Below are 20,922 nucleotides of genomic sequence, written 5' to 3'. Positions count from 1 at the left end.
CAAATTTCAAGTAAATTTTAAGAAGCTGCCTACATGATTTCCTTTTTAATTATCACTAGCCTGTTAAGTACATTTCTACTTTAAAAACAGAAGCACATTTTACTACCTTTAAACCCCACCTGTAGCACATTACATATGCTTTACTTCAAAGAAATGCTTGTTTAGATAGTCTACCTTACCTTGTTTTACATAAATTATAACGAAGTTTCCACTTTTTCTGCTTTTCATCTTTGCTCTTTGTTTTAATATTTTTATGCACGACTCGAGAATTTTTTCCTCTCCTAGAAAGCCAACATTGAAAAATTTGAAATACTTTGCATTTCACAATACTTCTATTCCGCAGTGATGATAGTATGCTGCATTAATGTTTCAAGTTGTTACATGCATACATAAATATAACAGTCATTGGTGGTGCACAAAATATCAATTTCATTTTGAGTATTGAAGAGAATGACGCAGAGGTGTGGTGAGGGAAGAGTCAGCACCAACACCTTCAATATGACCAGTTATCACTTAATAAATAATCTCAATTGTTGAAATAAAATTTATAAAGACAAATAAAATTGAACACCACTTGCAAACAGTCTTCCATTTCCTACATCTCTCAATTCCTTGAACTGCCACAATTAATATATATTTAATAAGTTGTCACAAGGCACATGTGATTTGCTGGCTTTATAACAGTGTAATGAAAAATGAACAGCTTAGCAAGAAGTAGGGAAATGGCATTTGTCCGAAATACAAAGGCCTAAGATGACCAAAATGACTGCTCAAGTAAAGAGATCAATGAGAGTTTGTGCAATACTAAACGCAGGTTTCTGAAAGAATGACGACAATAGGAGAACGAACGTTTGAGAGAGATTTGGGAAGAGTCCATTTTCTCTTAATTCACACCTTGCCCAATAGCTGTCTTATTCTTTACCTACCTCCATCAATTACAATTGTGTTCTGTATTCCCTCCTCTTCCTTTCCCCGCACCTTTTCTTTCCCCTTTCTTTGCTTCCTCACCAGTCCCACTTACCAACCACTGCTATACAATGGTTCTGCTATCCACAACTTCTAAGCTTGCTTGTTCTGAAAAATTCAAATATATCCTGAGTACTTGTGTTCAAACGTCACAGAAAACAGAAGATTTGGAGGTTAGTCAACAGTGAAATAGTGCAATGGATTCTTCATCAGATGGAGCAAAGGGCCAAGGAGTGGCAAATGAAGTTTAATTTGAAAAGACAAATCAGGGCAAGACTTACACACTTAATGGTAAGGTCCTGGGCAGTGTTGCTAAACAAAGAGACTTGGGAGTGCAAGTTCATAGTTCCTTGAAAGTGGAGTCTTAGGTAGGATAGTGAAGGCGGCGTTTGGTATGCTTTCCTTTATTGGAAAGAACATTGAATTTAGGAGTTGGGAGGTCATGTTGCGGCTGTACAGGTCATTGTTTCAAAAGTGGCCGAGCCACAGTGTGCAATTCTGGACTCCCTACTATATGAAGGATGTTGCGAAACTTGAAAGGGCTCAGAAAGGATTTACAAAGATGTTGCCAGTTTTGGAGGGTCTGAGCTATAGGCAGAGGCCGAATAGGCTGGGGCTGTTTTCCCCTCAGCATTGAAGGGTGAGGGGTGACCTTGTAGAGGTTTATAAAAATCATGAGGGTATGGATAGGGTAAATAGACAAGATCTTTTCCCTGGGTATGGGGAGTCCAGAACTAGAGTGCATAGGTTTAGGGGTAAGAGGGGAAAGATTTATAAGGGGCCTAAGGGGTAATGTTTTCATACAGAGAGTGGTGCATGTATGGAATGAGCTGCCAGAAAATTGGTGGAGGCTGGTACAATTACAACATTTAAAAGATCTCTAGAGGAGTATATGAATAAGACGGGTTATGAATATAGGCCAAGTGCTGGCAAGTGTCACTATCTGGTTGGCATGGACAAGTTGATCTGAAGGGTCTGTTTCCATGCTATATACATCGCTATGACTGAATATTAACAACATATTAAAATATTGCAGGTAAATACACTTGTCATTAATTCCCAACATGAACTCTTACTCAGCAAGTTTAAAAAAGAAAGTAACATCAAGAGGGTGCAATAGAAAGTTTACATTGAGGGGTTCCGAATAACAATATAGACATGGAACTTCTACATGCAAATTGTGAAGTGTGAATGAATGTTGAACGATATCTGCAAACACTGGTCCAATTATAACTCCTCCCTGCATGACCTAAGTTTCCTGAAAACCTGGTCATGATTTCTTGCGTGCAATGCACAAGAGGTTGATAAGAGAAAGACAAATGAAACAAAAAGGTGACTGAAGCCTGGAAATGCAGATTAAAAATACTTTGTGCTTGAAAGAGTTCCAACCTTAATTTGTAATACAGAATTTACATTACTTATTATCATTCTTTGGTGCCTTAGATTTTGATGTTTCCTTGGGTAGTTTTGGTGGAGGGAGCTCTTTGTACAGTCTGGTGCCATAAAAATACCAGTATCGTGCTCCAACACTGTCCTCGCCGAGGGGCTCTACTCTTAAGCTGTCTGCCTCAAGACCCTAAAATAAATCAATATATGATATCAGAATTAGATACAAAACTCTGCTTTGTAACACCTCAAGCCTACTGACAAATCAATAGGCTTGCATCAGCTTACATAATTACTGGATAGAAATGTTATTGAAAACCTAATATCACTGGGTACAAGTCATCAACAAAATGGGTGAAAAGTGAAAAATGTGTAGAATGCAGTTCTAAGTTGACAGAGCACACAATAGATACAAAACTGGCCTAATTCAGATCAAAGCAAATTAGACCAACAACCCAACTTATCATTATCTTCCGAAAACAGAAAACTAAAGATGTGAAGAACAAAAACTAGCTAAGAATTGTTCAGAATTATGGGGTGATGGTAGTTAGTAAAGTGAACAAGGAAAAATTATTTTTCCTGGTCAGTGACAAGAATATTAGGACTTTGGAAAAGTCTTCATAAAAAAGACTTTAATAATCAAAATGTAATATTAACTGTGACAATCATAATGGCAGGCCTATTAGAACTGAATTACCAACCAGAAAGTGTCATGGAAATCCAAACTTACAAGTTAACTGGATGTAATAATTGTTAGAGAAACAATTAAAAGGGTATAGGATAAAGTGAACAGTTCTTATTTGGAAAGCTGACACAGGATCAATGGGCTGAATGAGTGAAATTATCCAAAGCAAAGCTTTTTAAAAATATCTCGTAAAATCATTCCATTCTAATCCATGTAATTCGTGTTTGCAAGGAGATTTAAATAGCAAATCAATTAAGAAAAGTGGTAAGGAAAAGCCATGGAATGATTGACTGGTTAACCTGACATTGATGGTGGGCAAGTGGTGGGGGTGTCCTGAGGGACCAGATTTACATGTATTTGGAAAGGCAAGGACTGATTAGGGAAAGTCAACACAGTTGTGTGTGTGGGAAATCATGTCTCACTAACTTGATTTGAGATTTTTGGAGGAAATAATGAAGATGATTGATGAGGATAGAGCAGTGGACATGATCTATACAGACTTCAGTAAGGCGTTTGGCAAGGTTCCTCATGGTAGGCTGGTAAGGTTAGATCACATGGAATACAGGGAGAACTAGCCACTTGGATAACAGAAGGTGGCGGTAGAGGGTTGCTTTTCAGACTGGAGGTTTGTGACCATCGGTGTGCCATTGCTTTTTGTCATTTATATAAATGATTTGGATGTGAACATAGTAGGTATGGTTAGGAGGTTTTTAGATGACACCAAATTAGCAGGGTAGTGAATAGTGAAGGTGGTTATCTCAAGATAAAATATGATCTTAATCAGATGGGCTAATAGGCTGAGGAGTGGCAGATGGAATTTAATTTAAATAAATGTGAGGTACTGCATGTTGAAAAGGCAAATCAGGGCAGAATTTATGCACTTAATGTTTTTTTCTTTTGTATTTGTTCGCAGAATGTGAGCATCGCTGGCTAAGCAGCATTTATAGCCCATTCCCGATTGCCCAGATGGCAGTTAAGTGTCAACCACATTAGCTGTGTGGATTCACATGTAGCCAGACCAAGTAAGGATGGCAGTTTCCTTCCATAAAGAACAGTGAACCAGATGGGTTTTTCTGACAATTGGTAATGGATTCATGGCAATCATTGGACTTTTAAAAATTTTTAAAATTTTTAAAAATTGAATTTAAATGCCACCATCTTCCGTGGTGGGATTCGAACTGGGGTCTCCAGAACATTAGTCTCTAGTTTGATAGACCCAATGATGATACCACTAGGCTACTGCCTCCGCAATAATGGTAAGGTCCTGGGAAGTGTTGCTGAACAAGGAGACCTTGGAGTGCAGGTTCATTGTTCCTTGAAAGTGGAGCCACAGGCGGACAGGATAGTGAAGGCAGCCTTTGATATGCTTGCCTTTACTGGACAGGGCATTGAGTATAGGAATTGGGAGGTCATGTTGCAGCTGTACAGGATGTTGGTTAGGTTACTTTTGAATATTACTTGCAATTCTGGTCCCCCTGCTATAGGAAAGATGCTGTGAAATGTGAAAGGGTTCAGAAAAGATTTACAAGAATGTTGCTGGGGTTGGAGGGTTTGAGCTACAGGGAAAGGTTGAATAGGCAAGGGCTGTTTTTCTTGGAGTGTCGGAGGCTAAGTGGTGATCTTATAGAGATTTATAAAACCATGAGAGGCATGGATACGGTGAATAGAGAAGGCCTTTTCCCCAGGGTATGAGAGTCAAAAACTAGAGGGCGTAGCTTTAAGGCGAGGATGAAGATTTAAAAGGGGCAGCTTTTTCACATAGAGGGTGTTGCGTGCATGGAATGTGCTGCCAGAGGGTGGAGAAGGCTGTTACAATTGCAACATTTAAAAGCCATCTGGATGGGTATATAAATAGAAATGAATTAGAGGGATATGGGCCAAATACTGGCAAATGGGGCTAGATTTATTTAGGTAATCTGGTCGGCATGGACAAGTTGGACTGAGGGCTCTGTTGTTTCCAAGCTGTATAACTCTATGACTCTAACTGTAGAAGGTAAAAACTCCTCACCTTTAGTAGGTCAAACACATCTGTTGCATCCAGACGATAATCACAAAGTTTGTGCAAAATTTCTATAATTACTCGGGAAGAAAGTGCCCTAAAATGGATTCCCTGCAATGGGTTTTCCTTCCCCTCTTCAATTTCCCATCTATGCCGTATGATGTCTTCAAGGTACACGTGGAAATTCTCTATGCTGACAAGACAAAAAAAATTTTATTAGTGTCAGTTGCCATTCTCAAACTTCTTTCCTGACATATTGCTCCAAGAAATGTTGAGCTGAGAATATATGCATCAATTTCAGTCAAATAACTGTGCAATTGTAAGGGTGTTGCATTTCTATCGAGTGCTTAATGTTATTGTGGAGTCATGGAGGTCACATATTGGGTACGGATAGCTAATGGAATATATACCATTGGCATTAGGATAAACGGAATTTGAAAACACATTGTTGTAACTTACGTGCAAATTGTACAAATGTTCAAGTTTAATTTCAATACCTTAAAGCAATCATGGCAATTGACATATGTTGCCATTTCTCTATTGGTATTCACTGAACTTGAATTCAACTCTCATCACCATGAAATCATCTTTAGCGTTCTCAATAACATTTTTTTGTCAGTTATCATGAGAAGTGTATTTGATAGAATGAGCTGTAACCACCTGCCCCTGCATATTTCTGGTGTGCATACTATATTTAAAACTGCAGCTGTAGCTAAGAATGCCTTTACACACCTCAAAGTGCTCCATCTCACATTCAAATTCACCTTGAAAGGGAGCGGCCTAATGAGCTCCCTTTTGTCAATGGGCTGGTTAAGAAATCTGTTAATGGGTTCTTTATTGCCTTCTAGTACAATTTGCTACCTTCACTAGCCAATTTAAAGATTGGGATTCAAACAACTCCACACACATCAAGATCTGCTAAACTGGCAATCCCAAAAATAGGACCTGGACTATTTGCGCATCATGCAAGCTTTCCTCTGGAATAGAGTGCAAAACTATCCTGGAGGACAATGGCTACCGTGGGAAGATCATTACTGCTGTACATTCATGCACACATGAAGGCTGCTACCTTCAAATTTGAAAAATGCCAGCCTACCTGAAATTATCCTGAAAACAAAAAAAACACAAAAAACACTGAGCACCATGTAAAACTAGCCACTGACACTGCTATTTGCAGTGGTGACACATGTCGTGTTCTCTGCCAACAAGATGAAATTAGCACCAAAAAGACATTCTTTCCACCATGCAAATGGGTAATGCTGTTCTAGGAATTTCAGTGCTAGTGTGATGTCTGGCTATGTCAGCCATATGTCCAATGTATGGACAAGTGTATCAAACAGTACGTCCCTTCAGTCGTCACAAAGTACTGACTCTACTCAAGTAGCCCATGATTGCAAAACCCAGAACATAATGTTTACAATTTGATTTGATTCTACAGGTGAACAGCATTTGCTGAACAATGTGCTACAAGTATACAAACAATTTAAGATTAATTTGATTTGCAATGTTGCTTATTTACCCTTCCTAGAAGCTAGATACATTCATATGCAGGGACATGTGGGGAAAATGGAATCTCAAGTATTGAGCATCTTTTGAATTAAGCAAAATGGACAGGGGACAGACTCATAAATCAGGCAGTTACAATGCCTGTAACGCAACTAGAGGGGATGCTGCTTTCTACAACAATTAAGATCAATTCAAAATAATTTCAACAACTACATAAACAAGATGTGCTCTTTTTCAAATGTTTCTTTATCTGAGTGTTTCTGCAGTTTTTCCAGACACAAACAGGGTGGTGGAGTGGTGAGCTGAGTTTTGAAATGGGATAGCAAAATGGTGAGCTAAGCTCTCAGTGGAGCAATAAGTCAAGTGCCAAGCAAGGCAGTGAAGTGACTTGTCAAGCTGAGCTCATGGGAGTAGGTGGAGCAGTGAACCAAGCATCAGGGCAGCATGGTAATGAGCCCAGTTCACAGTGGGGCAGAGATAACCAAGTGTTAGAGTCAGATGGCGAGCCAAGCATCCAGTGGAATGATTGCCAAGCACCAATGCAAGATACAAGAGTGAGCCAAGTACTGGAGCAAAGTGGTGAGCTGGGCTCACAGCGGGGTGCTCTGTGATATTCGAATGCAATGGTGATGTTAACACTGCTGTGCATACACAATTTGTCAGAGTGAGTGCCAACTTCCTGTTCCCAATGCACATTAATGGCATTAACTAACTAACTTCCTTGTAATAGCACTGTGGCAGAACGCAGTGGGTTAAATAAAAGCATGGGAGGCAATAGTTCCCTGGTGTATTCTCTCTGACAATTCCTTGATCAGTCATGATTCACTGATCAACCAATCATGATAATTATATAAATTATAGTATAGTATAAATTGTTGCCAACTTTGAAATATGATATTCTTGCATTTGTCCTGATTAGTCCAAGACAAAAAGTGTCAAGAATATCTCTTTTCATAAATAATTAAGATTTATGAAAAGGTGAAAATCTATAGATGCAAAAACTCAACATTGACATCCGCACAGGAAGAGCTTAGAGGAATCAGTTCGTACATCAAATGACTGAGCACAACTTTTCTCACCCTATTGTTTTAACTTTTTGACCATCAATGAGTGAGTGTGTTAAGGTGTATTGTAATTCTGAGAATCTTAAAAAAAAATTAATAGGCAATTCTTCTTTATTAATCATGTGAGACTGCTTTATTTGTCACATTGTGATCTTTCCCAAAGTGATCAATTTCAAAAATTGTCACACAAAAAGCTGAAATCCAACTGCACGAAATATAGAAGTAGCTTCAAACACCTTTGTATTACCTGGCTACAATTTGAGGATTGATAAAACAAAAATACTGTAATAACTTAGACTGTGTTACACTGAGTTTAATGGCCTGCAAAGCTTTGCTGGATGAAAGTCAATATATTTTTTAAAATCTTCATTCCAATTTTTGATTCACTTCCCAACATGGTTTCTTCCCAACTGCCATAGCCCTGGAAACTCAAAAATCTTTGTGCCCCTCCTATTTGACATCTTGTGCATCCTCCATTTTTAGAGTTCCACCACTGGTTATCTTGCCTTCAGTTGTGCAGACAACAAGCTCTGGTCTTCCCTCCTCCAGCTTCTATACTTTGCTCTCCTCCTTGAAAGCACTCTATAAAACTAACCCTCTTTCATACAATTTCTGGCTATCTGCCCATATATCTCATATGGCTCAGAGTCACATATGTCTGATAATGCTTCTAGTAAATGCCTTGGGACATTATCATGTTAAAAGAGCTCTAGAAATACAAGTTTCGTCAGATTTAAAATGATTGAGTTTGACATTCAGAGAAAATATTTTCAGCTGAAGATCTCAAGTCAGAACACCTCAACTTAGGTTATTCAAAAAGGCACAGGTAATTTGGCCCATCATGTCTGTTTGTGGAACGCAATGAGATCATGGTTGATCTTAACAGTCATTGCACCATATTTTTTTAATTCTAAAAAAGGAATAAGCTGACAATGGTCAACCAGGGACGTTACAAATAGCATCAAACTGAAAAAAAACATACACAGCAACAGAAAATAAGTCTATCTCAAATGCAGGAGAGAGGCTCAGGCTGGAATAAAGGAGGCTAGAAGAAAGCATGAAGAAAGGATAGCATGTTGCACTAAAACAAATAGTGAAATAGTCTTCAAACATATTAATAGTAAAAAGATTAGTATAGAGTGGCTCCCAAAAGCAACAAGCAGGGTAAACTGCTCATTGAAGCATAGGGTATAGCAGGGGTACTAAACGAACACTCTGCTTCTGTACTTACCAAACTGGAAAATAGTGAAAATGGCCCAGTTTAAAATCTGGATGTTGAGCAACTGAGTAGTATAGTGATAAATAAAGTAGTAGTGCTAAAAAGACTGGCAGCACTCCAGGTAGAAAAGTCGGCAGGTCCGATAGGGTGCATTCCAGATTGCTGAGCGAGCAAATTGCCTGTTTGAACACAGGATTAGTCAGGAGGACTGCAAACGTAATATTGCTGTTTAAGAAAAAGGCAAAGGATAATCCAGGAAACGACAGACCTGCCAACTTGACGTCAATCGTGGGCAAACTGATGGAGGCCATAATATGGGATAAGGTTCAGTTCTAAGCATCTTATTTAAGGAAGGATGTTAAAGTTCTAGAGAGACTGCAAAGTAGATTTCCTAGAATGATACCAGGATTGAGGGATTTTAGATACAAGCAAAGATTAGAGAAATTGGGCTTATTCTCCTTGGAGCAGAGAAAACTAAGAGGTGACCTCGCCGTTCAAAATTATGAACACTTTTGTCAGGGTAAAGTAGTAGTTGGTACGTCAGTAACTAAAGGTCATAAGTTCAAAACTGTCAGCGAGAGAGCTAGGAGTGAGAGGACGAGAAACTTCTTTACTCAGTTGCTAGGATTTGGGAGAGTGGTGGAGATTCCATACAAGGTCTCAACAGAGAGCTAGATATAGATTTGAAAGAGATTAATTTAGAGGGCTACAGAGAAAGGGCTGGATAGTGGTTTTGGGAGCCTGTACAGACAACGGGTTGAATGGCCTGTTCCTGTACTGTAAAGTTCCATGACTGGCAAAGATTAGTAGTAAACCCAAGTATTGGGAAGTATTAGAGAGTATTAGCTAAGTTTTAAAAAACAACCCAAAAGACTGATGAGTGCAGAGCAGAAGATGTTATTTACATGGATTTCAGTAATTAATTTGACAAGATTCCGCATGGTAGATTAAGTAGTAAAGTTAGTTCACATGAGATTCAGGATGAGATTGCCAACTGGATACAAAATTGGCTTGATGCTAAGAGACAGGTGGTGGTCATGGAGGGCTGTTTTTTTGCACTGGAGGCTTGAGACCTTCCACAGGAATTGATACAGGATCCACCTATGCTGGTCATTTATATAAACAAATTAGATGAGAATATAGGAGGCATGGTTAGTAATTTTGTGGAAGGCACTAAGATTGGTGGTTTAGTGAATGTTATCTAACATTACAAAGTGATCTTGATCAACAGGCTGAAGAATGGCAGATGGAGTTTAATTTAAATAAATACAAGGTTTTGCACTATGGTAAAACAAACATGGCCAGGACTTATACACTTAATGGTAAGGCTTTGGCTAATATTGTTGAACAGAGATACTTGGGGTTTAGGTTCATAAATCTTTTAAATACGTGTTACATGTAGACAAGACAGTTAAGAAGGCTTTTAGATGGTTTCCTTCATTGCTCAAACTTTTGAGTATAGGAGTTGGGATGTCATGTTGAGCTTGAACAGAATGTTGATGAGGCTTCTTCTGGAACACTGTGTGCAATTCTGGTCGCCCTGCTATAGGAAGGCTGTTATTAAATTGGAGTGGGTTCAGAAAAGATTTACCAGCATATTGCCAGAATGGAGAATTTCAGTTATAAAAATAGGCTGGATCAGCTGGGACATTTTTCACTGGAGCATAGGAGGCAAAGGGGTGACCTAATAGAAGTATATAAATTCACAAGGGGTGTACATAAGGTGATCGGCAAGAGTTGTTCAAGACGATGGGCCAGTTCAAACCTGGGGGCTTATTTTTAAGCTAACAGGAGAAAGTTTAAAAAAGGGCATATGGGGTAACTCTTTTACACAGAGGGATTCATGTGTAGAATGAACTGTCGGAGGAAGTGGAGAATGCAGGTCAGTTACAATATTTAAAAGACATTTCGATAAGTACATGAATAGGAAAAGTTTGGAAGGATATGGGCCAAATGCAGGTAAGTAGGATTAGGAACATGGTCAACATGGACTGGTTGTACCAAAGGGCCGGTTTCCATGCTGTATGACTATAAAAGACAACTGACAAAAATTAGGAAGATAAACTTTGGAGATAATGTTGTAAGTAATATTAAGACAGAATGCAAAAACTTCTTTTATTTTATAATAATGGGAGAAGCCAAAATGCCCACAGATCGGAAAATAGAGGGGACGTGGCAGAGAAATTGAATAAGTATTTGCTGCAATCAAAGTAAAGACATAATAGCATTTCAAAATTCCTAAATAATCAAGGGGCAAGAGGAGGAGAGGAAATAAATACAATAAGCATGACTATGGAAAAGGTAAGAAGGAAACAAAGGTGGCTAAACATTGACAAGTTTCCAGAACATAATGGGTTGCATCCTAGGATATTAAAGAAAGAAGCAACAGAAATAGCAGATTCGCTGGTGGCAATCTTCCAGGTATCCTTAGATTCTGGGAAAGTCCTACAGGATTAGAAAACTGCCAATGTAACCCCTTTATTTAAAAAAGGGAAAGACAAAGAACAGGTTACTATAGGGTAGTTTATATCTGTTATTGGGAAAATGGTAAAGTCTACAATAAATGATGCAATAGCACAGCATTTACAGTTATATATTAGAATCAAGCAGCATTAGCATGGCTTCGTGAAGGGGAAATCACGCTTGACAAATTTATTAGAATTCTTTGAAGAGATTACAAGCAGAATAAAGGGAAAGCAGCGCATTTAATCTATTTGGATCTTCAAAAGGCATTTGATAAGTCACCAAACACTAGCCTTCTCTGGAAGATAACGGCTCCTGTTGGCGGTCATATATTAGCATGATTAGAGGATTGGCTAATTAATAGAGAAGAGAAAATTGAGAATATTGGAAGGGGAGTTGCAGTTGCACGGTGCCAACCTGTAGCTAGTAGAGTGCCAAAAGAATCAGTGCTGGAACACAATTATTTATAATAAGACAAGGATGACAGAAGTGAGTGCATTATCGTGATGATACAAATTTAGGGCAGGTGAACAAGGAGGATGACACAACATCTGCAGAAGTATATAGACAGGTTAAACCAGTGGGCAAAATGGGGCAAATGAATTATCATATGGGAAAATGTGACATTATGCACTTTGGCAGGATGACTAGAGGAACTGAATATTACTTAAATAAAGAAAGATTTCAGAGAGCTACAGAAGAGACAAATTTGTGAGTCCATGTGAACCACAAATCCTAACATTTATGTTCAGCAGGTGACAGGAAAGGCAGCTAGAATGTTGGCCTTTATTTCAAAGGGAATGGAGTATAAAACAATACAGGGTACTAGTAAGACCAAACTGGAATACTGCAAACATTTGACATCTTATCTAAGGAAAGATATCCTGGCATTGGTGGCAATCCAGATAAGGTTCACTAAGCAATATCAGGTGTGGGGGTACTAACCTATGAGGAGAACATGAGTAAACTGGGTTCGGAGTTATTCATCTGAATTTAGAAAAATGACAGATAATCTTACTGAAACATACAGAATTCTTCAGGGACCTTAAAAGGTCAATGTGGAAAGGGTGTCTCCCCTTTGGGAGAATCTTTGACCAGAAGGCATAGAATTAGAGAATCCCAACAGAGTGGAATTTGGCCCATCAAGTCCAAACCTACCCACCAAAGAGCATTCCCCCCACCCCCATCCTTGCAACCCTGCATTACCCATGACTAATCCATCTAGCCTACACATCCCTGGACACTATGGGCAATGTAGCATGGCCAATCCATCTAACCTGCGCACCGCTGGCCTGTGGGAGAAAACTAGGGCGTCTGGAGGAAACCCTCACAGACACAGGGCAAATGTGCAAACTCCACGGACACTCACTGGAAGGTGGCATCAAACTTAGATCTCTGTTATTATGAGGCGGCAGTGCTAACCACTGAGTCACCATGCTCCCAATTTTTGTACATCTAAATAAATAGGCTGCATATTTAAGGTGGAGGTGAGGAGACACTACTTCTCTTAGAGGTTAGTGAATCAGTGGAATTCTTTGCCACAGAGGGCTGGCAAGGCTAGGCTGTTAAGTACGTTCACAGCTGAGACAGACAGATTTTTAAACCAGAAAGGGAATCAAGGATTACACATGAAAGACAGGAAAGTGGAGTTGAGGATTGTAAGATAAGCCAAGGTCTCTCAATGGCAGAGCAGATTCAATGGACTAAATGGCCTACTTCTGCTGCCACCTTAGGGTGTCATACGATTATTAATAGTGGAGCAGAAGCAAATTGACAGCCCTGGGATTAACTGTGAGCTTCGAGGCCCAATTTCTGCCACCAGTGGAACCTGCAAAGTGCTACTTTTTCGTACCTGTACTCTAGTGGATTTAATTTTACTATTCCCCCAACTGGCCTTTACTCTCTTTTCCCTATCACTGAACTTTCACTCCAGTGAGCAAACTACGTGCTAAGTATTAAACTTGGGGGCCACAGTATGAAGTTGGGAAGCATTGCTCCAGACTGCCCAATGAGTAAAACTAGGTTTCTCTCCATCATCTGTATCTGTACCCCTTAATATTTTGTAATTTTGGATTAAACCACTACTTTAGTATTGTTTTTCACAATAGTAGTTTGTTAGTGTATACTGTATTCCAGAGGCTGATTAGCTCAGTTGCCTGGGCGATTAGTTTGTAATGCAGTGTCGCTTCAATTCCCACAGCAACTGAGGCTGCCGTGAAGGACTCTCCTTGTCAACCTCTTCCCTTCACCTGAGGCATGACGACCCTCAGGTTTACCACTGTCTGTCTTTGACGGGAGAGCAACTTTATTATCCTCTGGGACTATGATGACCTTAGTATATTCCCTCCAGCCAATATATCTGTCCCAAAATGTGACACCCAGCATACCTCTCAATAATTCTAGCTTGGTCTAACCAGGGCTTTGTACACCTTCTAAATGCTAGCCCATAAATATAAATGCCAATACTTGTTAGCCAATTTACTTTCTATACCAATATATAGCAATTCAATTACCTATACACCTGAAACTCCAAATATTTTGGGAACTTCACTGTTTCATGTTTGTTACCATTCAGAAAGTACTCTGTTGTACATTTGCCTACATTTAAATTCATACAACAGCTTTGCCCATTCACTTATTTTATCAATATCTCTCAATAATTTCATGTTTTCAGCTACATTTTCATTTTTCATTCTTAACTTAATGCAATGGAGCTTTAGAAATAGTGACTTCATTACTCTGGAAGGTATTTAAGGTGTGCTTTAATTCTTCTGAGCCCAGTTTCCCGTCAGAGTATGATTATACATAGAAAACCAGTACCTGCACTACTTTAATAAGAGGTCTATTTGAATTGACATAGAGATGGAATATCTCGTCACTCCCCAAGTTGCACAATTGACTTAACACCCTAATCTAGTGCTGTACAAACTCAGCAATTAGTTTTGATTGGAAGTTTCTCAATGGGTGAATCAAAATCAAAAGGAAGTAGTACTTGATAGGAGTAATCTATAGGTCCCCAAACAGACATTCTGCAGTGTGGCACAGGAGAATCCAGGAAATATTGCAGACTTGTAAGAAAGGTGCGGCAATAATCATGGGTGATTTTAACATGCACATCTATTGGAAGAATCAAATTAGCAAGGGTAGACTCGAGGCAGAGTTTATTGAATGTATGAGAGATTGTTTCTTGGAGCAGTATGTTGTGGAACCAACCAGGGAGCAGGCTATTCTAGATTTAATATTGTGTAATGAGGAGAGATTAATTGATTACATCATAATTAAGAATCCTGTAGGGAGTCAAACTTCAGTTTGGAAGTGGGAAAGTCGTGCTCTGGAATTAAACAAAGGAAATTACATAGGCACGAGGACAGATTTGGCCCAAGTAGGTTGGGCAGGAAGGCTAAAAAGGTAAGTCAGTGGATGAGCAGTGGCAGATGTTTAAGGAGTTACTCAATTCCTCACAACTAAAATATGTCCCATGATGAAGAAAGATAATAAGGGGGTGTAAAAACATCTATGGCTAAACATGGTGGTCAAGGACAATATAAAGTCAAAAAACCTAAAGTATACCAAAATGCAAAGGCCAGTGGCTGGCTGGAAGATTGGGAAACTTTCAAACATAAACAAAGGGGTACTAAAAGATTAGTTAACAGAGCTAAGGTAAATTACAAAGGAAACTAGTACAAAATATCAAAAAAGGATAGCAAAAGCTTCTATAGGTATAAAAGAAAAGCAAGTTGCTAAGGTGTGTTGGTCCCTTGGAAGATGAAACTGAAGAGTCAATAGTAGGGAACACTGAAATGGGAGAGATGCTAAATCAACAGGATGTTGTGAAACTTGAAAAAGTTCAGAATTTACAAGGATGCTGCCAAGGTTGGAAGATTTGAGCTATAGGGAGAGGTTGAATAGGCTGGGGCTGTTTTCCTCGGAGCGTCAGAGGTAGAGGGATGACCTTATAGAGGTTTATAAAATCATAGATAGGATAAATAGACAAGGTCTTTTCTTTAGGGTGGAGCAGTCCAAAACTAGAGGTCATAGGTTTAAGGTGAGAGGGGAAAGATTTAAAAGGGACCTAAGGGGCAACTTTTTCCACACACAGGATGGTCAGTGTATGGAATGAACTGCCAGAAATAATTGTGGAAACTGGTATAATCATAACATTTAAAAGGCATGTGAATGTGTATACAAATAGGAAGGGTTTAGAGGGATTTGAGCCAAATGCTGGCAAATGGGATTAGATTTATTTAGGATATCTGGTCAAATGGAAAAATTGGACCAAAGGATCTGTTTCCATGCTGGACATCACTGACTCTATGACACTAATTATTGCACAACATAATCTCTGGGTTAAGATGTTAAGAGTTTATGGGATATGTGAAAATTTCATGCCTTCACTATAAAAGTATTGTGCACTTTGGATAAAGTAGCAAGACAAGAGTACTCATTGAACGATGGGACACATGGAAGCTCAGAGAAACAGAGATCTTGGAATTACTGAACGTAGCAGGTCAGGTTGATGTGATAATTAAGGCAGCATATGAAACAGAGGTTGTGAAAACAGGGAGGTTATGATGGAGCTATATGGAACTTTGGTTAGGCCACAACTGGAGTACGGTGTCAATTCTGATTACATGACAGAAGGATATGATTGCACTGGAAAGGTTGCAGAGTAGATTCACAGGATGTCACCAGGGATGGAGCACTTTAGCTCTGACGAAAGACTAGATAAACTCAGGCTGTTGCCTTTGGACTACTGAAGGATGGGGGGGTGCAAAGATGACACCTAGATTATAAGGGACAGGTTGGACAGAAAGCAGCTGTTCCCCTGAGCTGAAAGGTCAAACAAGGTGAAAGGTAGGAGGATTCGAGGGAATTTGAGAAAAAATGTTTCTCACCCAAAGGGCTTTGGGGGTTCTGCAATGCAATGCCTGGTAGGGTGGTTGAGGCCGATAACCTCACAACTTTGATATTCACAGCAATGGGCCTAGCACTGGAATTATGAAACGGAGTTCAGCTGTGTTGTTCACACACCACTATTTTATGCTGTATTGAAGTTGATAATGCATGTTCTTCAACTTCCTTTCACTGGTAACTTTAGAGTTCCCAATGCATTGCTTCACTCAATTAGATCTGCAAAAATCTGAATATCTTTTATTTCTATTCATGTAAATTTGCTCAAAAATAATGACCAAAAAATGAACATGGTTGATCACCTATTATAATGTTAAAAAAAGCTTCAATTAAGTTGCTGGCAGCAGTCTTACAACTTTACATCAATCTTCATATAGCATTCTAAATTACAGCTCAAAAATATAACTGCTGTAATTAAAAATTATGGAGGTGTGCTTAGTGACATGGCTGAAAATGTTCTCTCCCAAAACAGTCTTATCTGCCAAAGCAATCAAATGCTTAACGCAGGGTGGGCTGGAACATAGTAGATACTTCTACTATATTTTAGACAATCTGACGATAAAGACCTCAAGTTATAATTGTCTTAGCGTTTATGATTACACACCAATTCATTTCATTAATTTTTTCGCCCAATTCTTTCAATATAATTCAAAACAATATCAAAAGTATACAAAGTCAGATAACAAAAAATGTAAATGTGGAGACTGCAGAACAATGATGCAGTGAAAACAATTTTTTTCACATTATTCCAATTAAGTCACCTTTATTAATTTATAGACTTTACTTTTAGATTATTGGAGTGTATTCTTCAAGGGTTTGATTGAGGTTTGAGTCCTCCGAGCAGGTACTGCGGTTCAAGTCCCCTGAGGCGGGTTTAATTCAGTTTCGAGTCCTTTGTGCAGTACTGGGGTTCACGTCCCCCTGGGGTAGGTTTGATTGAGGTTAGAGTCCTCTGTGTGGTATTGGAGTTCAAGACTACTGGGTGGGTTTAGGTGAGTTTCGAGTCCTCCGTGCTGTGCTGGGGTTTGAGCTCTGTGTTTAAGTAAGGTTCGAGCTCCCATGAGGAGTAAAGTGAGAAAGGAGTTAAAGTCCCCTAGTGGCGATACATGAGGCTCTGACAGTCTTTGTTCTAGGGGAAGATTGTGGCTTGGATTGTCGAGTAGTCTGTTGCAAGGGCTTTCTCTTGTTACAATTGTAATTTCAGTGATAGAATGCAAAAAAAAGAGAAAGCGCTGAAATTAAGGTTGAACTATTATTTGGGTTGAAAAAGGAAAGTTTCAATGTAAATTGAGCCATGCTGAGAATGTTTGAGGTTTAAAAATTTTGGTTTATTAAAATACTGGTTCTGAAAATCCTTTTAAGTAATTGTTTTGCCTTGTTTGAATCAGGATCTCAATTCAATGTGTTTTGTGGGCTACGTAATGGGGCAGATTTTGTTTTTACATTGAGATTGTACAACATTATGTCCTTTTTAAAATTATCAAACTTGTAACATTAAAGCAAATTGATTGAGTGCCATGAGCTCCTGATTTGTTTCAAATTCTACAATGCCTGTTTAAAAGAAAGTTGGGTCAGTGATCATGCTTTAGCCAGATGAGAATATTGCATTATAATATCTTTGCTGCTGCTATGTTTTTAATGTAGAGTGTTCACAAAAAGAGTGCATTTTTAGTTTGATGTTTTATTAAGATTTGAGAATATTAGAAGATGAGGCTGAGCTGTTTCAGTTCTGTTAATTATCGTTAAGACTTCACTAGCCCCCTTCATATTGCAAAGTCAAAGCATGTTGATCTCTACCAAAACTTGCCATTGTAATTCCGACTGTTTTATTTAGGAAGTTTCATTTGGAGAACATTTTTATATATTCTGCATTTGTTTCCCACGAACATTTGAGATTTAAATCCGAACTGAAACTGCCTCTTCAATTGCTAAAGCACAGCAAACATTGTTATTTTCTTGCTATTCCAGACTTTTGAAATACCTTTCCTGACAGCTTTCACATTAGCCAAGTATTTATTTCTTAAAGGAAAATAATTTCTGAATAACCTGAATGGGGTTCCCCAAGGGTTTGATGTTAGGACCACTGATTGCTGTTTATAATTGACTGAATTGTTTAGGTAGCACAATTTAGAAGCTTATGGATTGCATAAAACTTGATAAGGTCATAAATAGTGAACGGAGTAATAGACTTCAAGAATTCAAAGAATGTTGAAATAGGCAGACAAAATTTAGTGTAGTTAAACGTGTGACTGTTTTCATACTGATAACCACCTTGGCAAAGAAGGAATGAGAGAGGAAATGCAAAGATGCTTTCAGCAGCTAACATCTTCTCTGGAGTTTCTCCAGTCACAGATAAAGCATGCCTTCAGACCATCACCCACCGCCCATCTCTCCACCACTCGATCCAACGTATTCAGTCAGCTCCCCAGTCGTGAATGAGCATGAAAAGTGAAGAAGCTAACAACAAAGAGGTTGGTACGCTTTTTGTCAGTGGCCTTCCTATGGATATTAAACTACGTGAGCTTTGCTTTGTCTTTCGATCATTTAAGTGATATGAATGTTCACTGATTAAGCTATCACAACAGCCAGTTGGCTTTGTTACGTTTAACAGCAGAGGGGGAGCAGAAGCAGCAAAGAATGCTGCATTCACCTAGCCTGCTGCTGCTGCGCACTCAAATGCACTGGTATCCTCCACCTGAAGGATTTCTGGAAGGATGGAAGTCTCATCAGCTTTGTGAAGCATTTAACTGTCTTTATCCAAGAATTCAGATTTCTCCAAGGAGTGACACACAAGGACAGACTGAATTTTGTTACCAGGTTGGACTTTACTAAAGGAGATTTTGGAAAACTAGCTCATTATCACTCAACCTGGAGGGGATGGAGTGGTCACTAAGGACTGCGGATTTAAGAACTTTACTAGTGATTTTAGATTAGATTCCCTACAGTGTGGAAACAGACCCCTCTGCCTAAAAAGTCCACACCAACCTCCAGTAACCCACCCAGACCCATTTCCCACTGACTAATGCACCTAACACTATGGGCAATTTAGCATGGCCAATTCACCTGACCTGCACATCTTTGGATTGTGGGAGGAAACTGGAGCACTAGGGAGAATGTGCAAATGCCACACAGACAATCGCCCAAGGCTGGAATCGAACCCTGGCGCTGTGAGGCAGCAGTGCTAACCACCGAGTCACTGTGCCACCCTAACATGGCCAATTCACCTCCCATTTTCCATAGGGGAGGATTCTTCAAATTCTTTTTACTACAACGGACTAGTAGTGTTTGTTGTTATAATCGCTCTATGTTGTGTATCAATAACTTGCTTAAATACGGGCTATCAGTCTTATGGCAGTGGCATCTCAGTGGATACCAGAAACTGATAAAAGGAGGGAATGAGAATATGTATCGGGTATGAGCAGGTAGGGAAAGAATTAAGTTCGGAGTTTTGTGAAACTGAACAGGTTCAACTGAACACGATGCAGATCAAATAAGAACTTGCAGTTAACAATGGTGGAAAAGCATTCATTATGTAATGCCATTTAACAATATTGGAAGCATTCAGTATGTAAGGTCAGTTTTACAAGGTGAAAAGTATTCATTATGTCAAACCAGTTAAGGCTAAGATCATTCATTGTGTAACATCAGATGGCTTAGTCTTTGCTATTGACACTCGCTGATTGTAATGGTCACCTAATCAATATGTATGTTGCTTTGGCTGGATGCTCCTCCCTGTAAAATGACTATATAATTCATTAAGAAACTGCTATTCCAGAGAAGACTGTGAGCTCATGTCTCTGTGCACATGGGTGATCGCTGTCTCTCCCTCCAGGGCCCAGAATAAAGATGAAGGAGGTAAAACTATACTGTGTCGGGAGTGTTTTGCTTCAACTGAGGGGAGGGGAAAAGGGATGACAATAAGAGTCAGTTGCTAAAATTCAAACACCAGAGGCAGTCCAACATTGTAGCATCAGCACAGATTGCCTGTAATTCTAACATCTCTCTTTTACTGCACTAGTAGTAATAAACTTGATTATCCTGACATGAAGTACAATTGAACAGTTTAAAATATCTAATAACAATTAATGAAGTACGCAACACTTGCCACACTACTGACCTAATATCTTTGCGTTGGTAACATCCTCGAAGCAGCTTGGAAACTAGGTCCTCCAAGAAATTCCAGTTATTGACCAGCAATGCATCTTCAAATTCCTGGTGGAAAAAGTCATTAATTAAAAAAAATACAATCACCAAATCTCTATTTTCATCAGAGACTGTTTTAACTATGACAACATTTTAAATTGCTTCAGCTAACAGGTCAAAATAACATCATGTTTTATTGAAAATAAAACAATGAATATTTGTAAAAGTTTATTGTAAATTACATATGAATTTGGAGGTGTTTGTAAACTAAATACAGAGCAGCTCCATATTATGCAAAGAGAATAGGTGCCACCTCAGCTGCCCTCATATCTCAATGCTGCAGCATAAAAACAGACCAGACAGTCCAGTCTGGACTAATTTATTCTCCAAAGGTTACACAATCTAATTCTACTCATTATTTCATATGTATTGGCTATAGAATCTAATAATGACAGGAATTAATACACCCAAAGAGGTGTATTTGGATCTGAAAATGGTACCCCAGCAAATTGATTCACCTCCCATAACTTTAGAAGTAGGGATGTTCACTGATGACTGCACAATGTTCCACAGCATTTTT

General features: G+C 39.0%; 1 protein-coding gene across 5 annotated transcripts in view; it reads right to left on the bottom strand.

The window, feature by feature from the left end:
* The window catches only part of LOC140493766 (chromatin remodeling regulator CECR2-like), an 87,605-nt gene that overhangs the window by 40,990 nt on the left and 25,693 nt on the right, over window positions 1-20,922 (bottom strand). For 4 of the 5 annotated variants that reach the window (XM_072592619.1, XM_072592620.1, XM_072592622.1 and 1 more), the window contains exons 2-5: window positions 20,317-20,411; window positions 5,046-5,229; window positions 2,385-2,542; window positions 180-281 (exon numbers count right to left, since the gene is read on the bottom strand). In XM_072592619.1, the coding sequence (XP_072448720.1) occupies window positions 180-281; window positions 2,385-2,542; window positions 5,046-5,229; window positions 20,317-20,411 (539 nt within the window). Of the gene's footprint in view, window positions 1-179; window positions 282-2,379; window positions 2,543-5,045; window positions 5,230-20,316; window positions 20,412-20,922 lie in introns of those variants that run through there. The other variant, XM_072592621.1, reaches the window with a different exon arrangement.

The sequence above is a fragment of the Chiloscyllium punctatum genome, chromosome 22, assembly GCF_047496795.1.
Source record: "Chiloscyllium punctatum isolate Juve2018m chromosome 22, sChiPun1.3, whole genome shotgun sequence".
Classification (NCBI taxonomy): domain Eukaryota; kingdom Metazoa; phylum Chordata; class Chondrichthyes; order Orectolobiformes; family Hemiscylliidae; genus Chiloscyllium; species Chiloscyllium punctatum.
Note: the sequence above shows the minus strand (reverse complement) of the source record. Positions and strands in the feature narration are given on the sequence as shown.